The sequence below is a fragment of the Acipenser ruthenus genome, chromosome 55 (genome assembly GCF_902713425.1).
Source record: "Acipenser ruthenus chromosome 55, fAciRut3.2 maternal haplotype, whole genome shotgun sequence".
NCBI lineage: Eukaryota > Metazoa > Chordata > Actinopteri > Acipenseriformes > Acipenseridae > Acipenser > Acipenser ruthenus.
The window spans coordinates 2,300,946-2,312,253 of record NC_081243.1 but is presented as its reverse complement, the minus strand read 5'-3'; the positions used below and the strand labels follow the sequence as shown (position 1 = coordinate 2,312,253).

At 43.0% G+C, this 11,308-nt stretch overlaps 1 protein-coding gene across 2 annotated transcripts in view; it reads left to right on the top strand.

Annotated features, from left to right (window-relative positions):
• The first annotated feature begins 557 nt into the window (after positions 1 to 557).
• Positions 558 to 11,308, top strand: part of LOC117401682 (rab GDP dissociation inhibitor alpha) — a 43,383-nt gene continuing 32,632 nt past the window's right edge. The window contains exon 1 of one of the 2 annotated variants that reach the window (XM_059017223.1): positions 558 to 757. In XM_059017223.1, coding sequence (XP_058873206.1) covers positions 713 to 757 — 45 coding nt within the window. In that variant the 5' untranslated portion in view covers positions 558 to 712. The remainder of the gene's footprint in view (positions 758 to 11,308) is intronic. The other variant, XM_034002475.3, reaches the window with a different exon arrangement.

The window sequence follows — 11,308 nt, the reverse complement described above, 5'->3', positions numbered from 1 at the left end:
CACAGACACACACAGACACACTATGACAGTGTCACACATACAGACACACACAGACACACTATGACAGTGTCACACATACAGACACACACAGACACACTATGACAGTGTCACACCCACACACACATAGTGTGACAGTGTCAACGCACAAAACACACACAGACATGCAGTGCCACACACAGAGACACACACACACACACACACACACACACACACACCCGTTTCCTCTGTTTCATCCTCAGCATCTCTTTGCTCACTTCGAGGTATCAATTTCTCATTCCATCCAGTGATGCAGGCTGCGGTGGAGTGATCTCCCTGCCTCCGCACCAAGGTCACAGGCAGTAACGTTTTCACAGCAAAGAAAAAAAAAGGGCTGAATAAATACATGAAAACAAGCCCGTCGTCTCCTGTTACACCTAAAACTACACTGTCAAATCCATTCTTTAAAAAAAAAAAAAAACTAAAATGGTGGTTAAATAAACCCGCGACTCTAATTATATTAAGATGGGGATTTTGCGTTAGTGGGAGGGACTATTTTCGGTCGCGGAGTTGGCGACACCAGCTGGATGAGTAGTTCCACGCACAGGGCCATCTTTGGTCGTTCTCGCTGGACACATTTCTGAAACTAGTGTCTTTTTAACCTGATACCATTTTTTGAAGAATCAACTCCGGTTTTTTTCTCGTATTTGCTTAATAATAAAGCCTACCAACAACCATGGATGAAGAATATGATGTTATTGTGTTGGGTACTGGTCTTACGGTAAGTATATTGCTTTTAAAAGGGAATATCCTAATAATGAATAGAAATGCAAACATCATTGCATTAAATTATACAGCATTTATAGTGGTACGTGTACTTTTTATGTAATTAAAACCCTTTTGTTTGTTTGTTTAAGAGGTAAGCTTTACCGTCCAATTACATTTGCACAGTTAATTTTAACATCGACTTTTGTCTCATCCATTAAATATATGTGTTTTAATCAAAAATAATAATTAAAAAAACATATTAAAGTGGCCAAAACAGACCAGCCCTAAAAAGAAAGGGTGGACAACAGCATTTTTAAATTATTAATAATAAAACGATTTCTGTCGTAGACTCAATAGAATATCAGGTATCACGCCCATGCAGTGACTATACAAATAATCCTTGCTACGCAAATAGCGACAGGTAGTGAATAATCTGTTAATAGATCGTCAGGAATACTGCTTAACAAATAGACTGTAATAATGGAGGGTTTGTGTGCAATGTAAATACATGTTATTGTCGGTTTCTATGATATACAAGGAATTGAATTTATAATACCGGTGCTTGAATTGCTCAGTACACACAAGGAGGCGTTCAAAATAAGGGCTCTAATGGAAACCACTATTTTAAACACTTAGCTGTTATTGAAAAGCGTTTATATCCATGGAGAATGCAGGCTGTTAAACTGAGTCTCCGGGGCAACACAAAATAATGTTGAGATAATTTGAGCGATTTTAACGCTTTTTAAACGTGCTGTAGCCAAACTCGGCATTATATCTAGCTTGGTTGTTTGCTATGATGGTGAGGTTTGAATAGAATATAACAGATGCATTTACTAAAGCCAGGTAATAATAATAATAATAATAATAATAATAATAATAATAATAATAATAATAGCTATTATTTAACAGCACGTAGGCTGTATTATTAACATTCAACAGTTATTAACATTCAAAATAATAATAATTAAAATGAGTTATTACCAATTATTAAGTTAACAATAAAAACATTGCTGCTTATAATACGACATTTTATATTTAAAATAAAAATTATATTTAAAATAAAATAAAATAAAAAATATATTTATAATAAAATAAAAATCTAAAAATGATATGTTGATTAAAACCTTTATTAATATTAGGAGATACTATCTTGCACACTTCTAATGTAACAGATAGTCACGGAGTCGCTATCAGTCGTTTTATTCGCTATATTGGATATGTGTACACAAATCGTGTTTGATTTTGGCAATGCAACTTGCACATCCTTGGCCGTCTTTCTATTAAAAAAACAGGGTGGGGTTTGGATGACCGGAGATATCCCAGATTGCACTGTGCTGGTGGAAAACAGAGCTCAGCCTGCAAGCGGCTCCCATTGTGAATGTGATTGGTAGTGATGCTAGATTACAATGGTACAAACTATATATTATGCTGAGTTAGATCTATCTATCGATTATTAACATACAGATATTACTGTCTCATACAGTGCTGTTAAACTGTTGTTACAATGTCATCCTAGTGACAAAACAATCATGCAGATGGGTAATGATTAGGGCTGCGCAGTACAAAAAATAATTCCAACGAATCATTTTTGCTGTATTAATTCTACACTAATAACATCAATAAAATAATCTGAGCAGTGCAAATACTATAACTTGGCCAAAGCAACAAAACACTATAACTTGGCCACAGTAACAAAACAGTAATAAATGAGACGGATGCAGTAATTGCATCAATTAAATATGCGATTGAAACCAAGATTAACTGAGATTCATTTTTTTAATCTGAAGATTAATTGAGAATAATTTTTAATTTTTAATTTATTTATTTTTTTAAATTTAGTCGTCGCCAATTTTTTACCCTAGTTTTTCTCCCTAATTTTATATGCCCAATTACTATCTGTATCCTCGGCTCACCGCTCGCAACCCCCCCCCCCCCCACAGACTCGGGAAACTGTGGCTGGAACACACGTCCTTCGAAACATTTTCAGATCTGATGGCTCCACTGCAGAACCACAGGCACTGATGCACAGTGAACCATGGATTGCCCTGCCGACCTAAGCCCTCCCTACCCGTGCGGCGCTCGGCCAATTGTGCGCCGTCCCCTAGGAACCCCCGGTCATGGTCAGCTGTGACATGGCCTGGATTCGAACCTGCGATCTCCAGGCTAGAGGGCGCATCCTGCACTCCACGCGGAGCGCCTTTACTGGATGCGTCACTCGGGAGCCCCGCGAATAATTTTTTTTAATCGCTTGACAGCCTAGTAATAATTTATAAAAATGTTTCTGTTAGTAAATATGAACAACACTCCAGTTAATTCGAAATCGCCCTATTAAGAACTGTGCTGTTTCACCTTACAATGACATTTATCGTTACTATGCAGTTATCAAACATACAAATTAAATAACAGAAAGAATAACCTGCCATACCTGATGTTTAGATCCCTGGTCCATCCTCCTGTTTTTCATTGCAAATTTGTCGAGTGCTTACATTGGTTGGGACGGGGGTTTACAGCGTCGCAGGGGGCTGACTTTTTTTTTCTCCCACATTGTTGAATAATGAGTTTTGGGTTACATCCGTAACCTAGCATTCTCTTTCAATTCAAAGATGACCACCAACAATACTTTTGGGAAAAGTATACCAAAGTCGTCGCGAGGGAGCGTGAGCAGAGGCAGCATACAAGGGATGTCTCGAGACCGCAAAACCACAGTTAGCAGTGTGAGCGTGCAACCTCAAGGACCCTTGTGCCCAAAGAAGGCACCAAGAGATGTACCACTTTAATTGGTAGAACCTGGTGAAAGTATGCGGAGTAGCCCAGCGGAGTAGTACATATGTCAGTCAGTGAGGCTCCTCTAGAGGGCCCATGATGTAGTCACTCCTCTGGTAGAATGCGCGGCCACCCGCCCAGGTGGGGGTAGGCCGGCATTAGTATATGCAGTTGAAACTGTGTCCACAATCCAATGACACAGACACTGCTTTAAGAGGGCCTTACCCAGGGTCCTTACACCATGACAGACGAAGAGCTGGTCAGACTGTCGCAGAGCTCTCGTTCTGCCAGCACAACATCTCAATGCCCGAACTGGGCAGAGGGAATTTAGTCTCCGATCCTCCTCCAATGACTGCTTTAAGTGGAAAGCTGTAACTACCTTAGGGAGGAATGCGGGGTTCGGACGTAACGATACCCTGTTTCTGTCATCTCAAGCACGCACAGACAGAGCCTGTAGCTCACTGACCTGCTTAGCAGAGGTGATGGCTAACAAAAAGGCTGCCTTCATAGAGAGATACTTATCGAACTCTATGGAATACATAGGCTCAAACAGGGCCTTAGTGAGAGCCTCCAATACCACATCTAGACTGCACTCGGGGAGGATGTCCTTTCTAGGAGGACCTAACCACCGAGCACCCTTCAGGAAACGGGTCGCCAGGAAATGAGCGCCTTGGGACACTGAGGACATGGCATGCAGATATGGCTGCTGTGCAAGAGGGGAATGGAGGTAAACGGTTTGTTTGTGTAGTACACGGGGCTAGGTAGCGTATTACTAATTGTGCAGGTGTAGCGGGATCTCCCAGGGCTGGCCTTGCATTAGCTGGCAAAGGGTCAAAAAACAATTTCTCCTGGGCCATCTGGGGGCCACCAGAAGAACTGTCGCCTTCTCTCTCCGGACCTTCTCCATGAAGACCGGGATTAATGGTATTGGCGGGAATGTGTAAAAGAGCATCCTGGGCTCGTCTGTCCGGACAAGGACAGAAAACTCCTAACACGCTTCCCTAAAAAGCGAAGCAGAGATATTTCCTGTGCGAGGGACGAATAGGGAAGTGAAAATACAGGTCCTTTAAGTCCACAGTAGTAAACCAGTTGCCCGGCAGGACAGACTGGAGGTGACGGTGTGTGACCATTTGTAACCTCCTGTCCCTCAAGAACCCGTTGAGGTGTCCAGGTCTAGAATGGGGCAAAGGCCGGCGTCCTTCTTTGGCACCAAAAAATACCTTGAGTAGAACCCCTCCTCTTGGGAGGTGGGCTCTACGGGTCGGATGGCTTGCTTGAAAAGTAGTGCCGCTTCTTCTTGCTTGAGAGGGTCGCTCACGGATGTAACCATGATCCCTCGAAAAGGAGGAGGACTGGCGCGGAACTGAAGCACGTAACCGGTGCATACAGTGGCGAGCACCCAATTGTCTGAGGTGCAAGTGCGCCAATACTGTATCTGGTGTTGTGTGAAGGATTGGGTCTGAGGCCGCAAGCCTTCAGGGGCCTGCTGCAGGGGCTGCTTGGGGCGGCATTGGAACTGCCTCCAGGAGCGCTGTTGCATTGGGATCCCACGTCCCGTCGTTGTGGGTGGGCCCAGTTGTTAGCTGCTGTGGAAGCCTAAAGGTGGTGCCTCAGGTCGTCACGTGGGGCAGTGGGGCTCGGGACCATCCGAGTCACTGTGTGTGTGACAGCGTCTTGTTCTCTCCCGTACCAGAGTACGGGAATAGAGCATTGAGGCTATCTGTCGAGACGCCACGTGTGGGACCGTTGCAGTATTTCCTCGACAGCTGGCCTGAAGGTATGGCCAGGGGATATTGGCGCGGCAAGCAATGCAGCCTTGTCCTCATCAGGGACTCTCTCTTGGGACAGCCAAAGCTGCCTGTGAGCCACTACAAGGCTTGCCGGGTGCCAGCCCAGGGCTTGCCCTTGGAAGCTGGAGATCAGGAGCAGCGTACTTGAAACCAGTCTGAAGCCACCGGCTCAGGGAGGGGCGCTGACTGTCAAGAAGCCTGCCGTGTTGGCCAGGCGCATGACCTGTGCATAGGCCTTTTTCAAGTGGATCTCCGTTACCCTGACCACTAGGGCATGCAGGGTGTTTCGGTAAACCCCCTACTGGAGGGCTCACACCAGGGGCGTGATGGTTGAGTCCAATGGTGGGAATTCCACCAAGCCTAGCGCCTCCGCGCCTTCTAAGTCACCACACTCTGCACGAGGACGGATGGTTCCAAGAGGACCGCATCTCTTCCAGGAAGTCGGAACACCGGGAAGTGCTGGAGGCGGGGCAATGCTGCCTGCATCCTAAACAGACAGAGTACCTGCAGGAACTTGGAGGCTCGCTCTACAAGTGCCGGGATCGAGCTTTGAAGAAGGGGGAGGTTGTCTTGGAGCGGGGACCCGTCTCAAAGGTCAGCTCCTGGACCTGTCCCTCCCTCCTCCTCCTGATGGAAGGAGCCATCTGGTTCCATTTCTAATCATTTTACACTCACAATCACTACAACTAATCATTACTCATCCCCGTAGCGTGGAGTATAAAATAAACTTTTTTTTTAATAAGAACATAAGAAAGTTTCCAAACGAGAGGAGGCCATTCGGCCCAACTTGCTCGTTTGGTTGTTAGTAGCTTATTGATCCCAGAATCTCATCAAGCAGCTTCTTGAAGGATCCCAGGGTGTCAGCTTCAACAACATTACTGGGGAGTTCGTTCGAGACCGAGGGTGCAGTATCCATGTCACCATAAGCCTGAGATACAATTACAGGCTTTTTATTGCACACTTTGGTGTACATTAGTTGTTATATTTAGTTGAACTAGTTTACAATATCTTGAAAAGTAGCATATATGACCATTTCCCTTCTCTGATTTTTTTTAATGCTTTTGTTTTGCCACTAAACTTTCTTGTGTTTTTGTGAAGTCTGTTTGATTACATAGCAAATTGAACTTTCATATTTGTGTCGTGTTAAATACCTGGCTTCCCAGTTTACCGTCATGTTGTTGAGTTGCTGTACTGGTATTTGATGAATTTTCCTGTTTTCTGCATTTTCTTCCAGTTACACTTTTAGTAAAAGTTTTAGTACATTTATATCACTCAGCATCTTTTTTCGTGTGGCAGCATTTTCCTGATTTTCAACTAACACGTGTCTGCTTTCATCAGTAACATTTTGAAATCTGGGCGTCATTTTCATTAAACTGCCGGTTTGTGTGCTGTGGTGAAGTCAGTTAAGATGCACATGTGACCTATACATAATAAACCTTATATCTTACAGCTGTACATAAGAAGACTGTAAACTACAGGAGTTCTAATATAATCTATAGGGCTGTAAACAGCTACTACTGATAATAATAATAATAATAATAATAATAATAATAATAATAATAATAATAATAATAATAATAATAATAACTTGTCAATTATGTGTTAATGATTAGGAAAATGTAAAATACAAATGAAACTTTAAATTTCCCAATCTTGGAAGAGCAGAATTGAGCTCGTACAGTCAGCACTGGGATATGTGAATGCTGACTGTACTGCACTGAGCTCATGCAGCAGTACAGTCAGCACTGGGATATGTGAATGCTGACTGTACTGCACTGAGCTCATGCAGCAGTACAGTCAGCACTGGGATATGTGAATGCTGACTGTACTGCACTGAGCTCATGCAGCAGTACAGTCAGCACTGGGATATGTGAATGCTGACTGTACTGCACTGAGCTCATGCAGCAGTACAGTCAGCACTGGGATATGTGAATGCTGACTGTACTGCACTGAGCTCATGCAGCAGTACAGTCAGCACTGGGATATGTGAATGCTGACTGTACTGCACTGAGCTCATGCAGCAGTACAGTCAGCACTGGGATATGTGAGTGCTGACTGTACTGCACTGAGCTCATGCAGCAGTACAGTCAGCACTGGGATATGTGAATGCTGACTGTACTGCACTGAGCTCATGCAGCAGTACAGTCAGCACTGGGATATGTGAGTGCTGACTGTACTGCACTGAGCTCATGCAGCAGTACAGTCAGCACTCGGATATGTGAATGCTGACTGTACTGCACTGAGCTCATGCAGCAGTTCAGTCAGCACTGGGATATGTGAATGCTGACTGTACTGCACTGAGCTCATGCAGCAGTACAGTCAGCACTGGGATATGTGAATGCTGACTGTACTGCACTGAGCTCATGCAGCAGTACAGTCAGCACTGGGATATGTGAGTGCTGACTGTACTGCACTGAGCTCATGCAGCAGTACAGTCAGCACTTGGATATGTGAATGCTGACTGTACTGCACTGAGCTCATGCAGCAGTACAGTCAGCACTCGGATATGTGAATGCTGACTGTACTGCACTGAGCTCATGCAGCAGTACAGTCAGCACTGGGATATGAATGCTGACTGTACTGCACTGAGCTCATGCAGCAGTACAGTCAGCACTGGGATATGTGAGTGCTGACTGTACTGCACTGAGCTCATGCAGCAGTACAGTCAGCACTGGGATATGTGAATGCTGACTGTACTGCACTGAGCTCATGCAGCAGTACAGTCAGCACTGGGATATGTGAATGCTGACTGTACTGCACTGAGCTCATGCAGCAGTACAGTCAGCACTGGGATATGTGAATGCTGACTGTACTGCACTGAGCTCATGCAGCAGTACAGTCAGCACTGGGATATGTGAGTGCTGACTGTACTGCACTGAGCTCATGCAGCAGTACAGTCAGCACTGGGATATGTGAATGCTGACTGTACTGCACTGAGCTCATGCAGCAGTACAGTCAGCACTGGGATATGTGAATGCTGACTGTACTGCACTGAGCTCATGCAGCAGTACAGTCAGCACTGGGATATGTGAATGCTGACTGTACTGCACTAACATTCGATTCTGCCAACATGTTTCCCAGAAACAGATGGTTCGGTGCTTTTACTGCTTTGTTCTCCTCTCACTTTCTGGATGGTCAGAAGAAAGATTTCTGCTCTTTTTGAAGCTTCAACCAAACGTATCTGCTTCCGTTTGCTCATTACTACCACTAACTAAACAGTGCGATTCTAAAAGCTTGACATGTCTGTTTCACTTCAACCGATCACACAAGATACATGCATGTCCACACTTATGAAGACGACATTTTGCAAATCAAAGGTATGCACAGTGCATAACATGCATACAGCTGCAGGCTTCAATGGTTAGGCCTATACATTCATTAGCTTTTAATATTAATACATAATATGTTTTTATTATATACACATTTTTATTAATATATTTTTGTTATTTTTAAGTCATATTTGCTTTTGAATATTTATCCTAGCACAGTTGATAATGATCTGAACCCATATGTTTGTATTAGAACAGGCAAACCTGCTTAATATCCCTCCTGATAATGTCTCCATCTGCTTGTAATCCACAGTCCAGTGATGAGTGCTAACCAAGGGTTAAAATCCATCTTATATTAATGTAGGCAGCATGATCAATAGCCAGTTAAACATCTTTTGGTTCTTTACTTGGTATTAAGCATCCCTGTGAGGGGAGCTTGTGTGAGTTTGCAAATCCACGGTCACCACACCTTATACTGCGGATATCTCAAATGCACTGTCTCTATACTGCAGATATCTCAAATGCACTGTCTCTATACTGCGGATATCTCAAATGCACTGTCTCTATACTGCGGATATCTCAAATGCACTGTCTCTTATACTGCGGATATCTCAAATGCACTGTCTCTATACTGCAGATATCTCAAATGCACTGTCTCTATACTGTGGATATCTCAAATGCACTGTCTCTATACTGCGGATATCTCAAATGCACTGTCTCTTATACTGCGGATATCTCAAATGCACTGTCTCTATACTGTGGATATCTCAAATGCACTGTCTATACTGCGGATATCTCAAATGCACTGTCTCTTATACTGCAGATATCTCAAATGCACTGTCTCTATACTGCGGATATCTCAAATGCACTGTCTCTATACTGTGGATATCTCAAATGCACTGTCTCTATACTGCGGATATCTCAAATGCACTGTCTCTTATACTGCAGATATCTCAAATGCACTGTCTCTATACTGCGGATATCTCAAATGCACTGTCTCTATACTGCAGATATCTCAAATGCACTGTCTCTATACTGCGGATATCTCAAATGCACTGTCTCTATACTGCGGATATCTCAAATGCACTGTCTCTATACTGCGGATATCTCAAATGCACTGTCTCTATACTGCGGATATCTCAAATGCACTGTCTCTATACTGTGGATATCTCAAATGCACTGTCTCTTATACTGCGGATATCTCAAATGCACTGTCTCTTATACTGCAGATATCTCAAATGCACTGTCTCTTATACTGCGGATATCTCAAATGCACTGTCTCTTATACTGCAGATATCTCAAATGCACTGTCTCTTATACTGCAGATATCTCAAATGCACTGTCTCTATACTGCAGATATCTCAAATGCACTGTCTCTTATACTGCAGATATCTCAAATGCACTGTCTCTATACTGCAGATATCTCAAATGCACTGTCTCTTATACTGCAGATATCTCAAATGCACTGTCTCTATACTGCGGATATCTCAAATGCACTGTCTCTATACTGCAGATATCTCAAATGCACTGTCTCTATACTGCAGATATCTCAAATGCACTGTCTCTTATACTGCAGATATCTCAAATGCACTGTCTCTATACTGCGGATATCTCAAATGCACTGTCTCTATACTGCAGATATCTCAAATGCACTGTCTCTTATACTGCAGATATCTCAAATGCACTGTCTCTATACTGTGGATATCTCAAATGCACTGTCTCTATACTGCAGATATCTCAAATGCACTGTCTCTATACTGCGGATATCTCAAATGCACTGTCTCTTATACTGCAGATATCTCAAATGCACTGTCTCTATACTGCAGATATCTCAAATGCACTGTCTCTATACTGCGGATATCTCAAATGCACTGTCTCTTATACTGCAGATATCTCAAATGCACTGTCTCTATACTGCGGATATCTCAAATGCACTGTCTATACTGCAGATATCTCAAATGCACTGTCTCTATACTGCGGATATCTCAAATGCACTGTCTCTATACTGCAGATATCTCAAATGCACTGTCTCTATACTGCGGATATCTCAAATGCACTGTCTCTATACAGCAGATATCTCAAATGCACTGTCTCTATACTGCGGATATCTCAAATGCACTGTCTCTATACTGCGGATATCTCAAATGCACTGTCTCTATACTGCGGATATCTCAAATGCACTGTCTCTATACTGCGGATATCTCAAATGCACTGTCTCTATACTGCGGATATCTCAAATGCACTGTCTCTTATACTGCAGATATCTCAAATGCACTGTCTCTTATACTGCAGATATCTCAAATGCACTGTCTCTATACTGCAGATATCTCAAATGCACTGTCTCTATACTGCGGATATCTCAAATGCACTGTCTCTATACTGCGGATATCTCAAATGCACTGTCTCTTATACTGCAGATATCTCAAATGCACTGTCTCTTATACTGCAGATATCTCAAATGCACTGTCTCTATACTGCAGATATCTCAAATGCACTGTCTCTATACTGCAGATATCTCAAATGCACTGTCTCTTATACTGCAGATATCTCAAATGCACTGTCTCTATACTGCAGATATCTCAAATGCACTGTCTCTATACTGCGGATATCTCAAATGCACTGTCTCTATACTGCGGATATCTCAAATGCACTGTCTCTATACTGTGGATATCTCAAATGCACTGTCTCTATACTGTGGATATCTCAAATGCACTGTCTCTATACTGCAGATATCTCAAATGC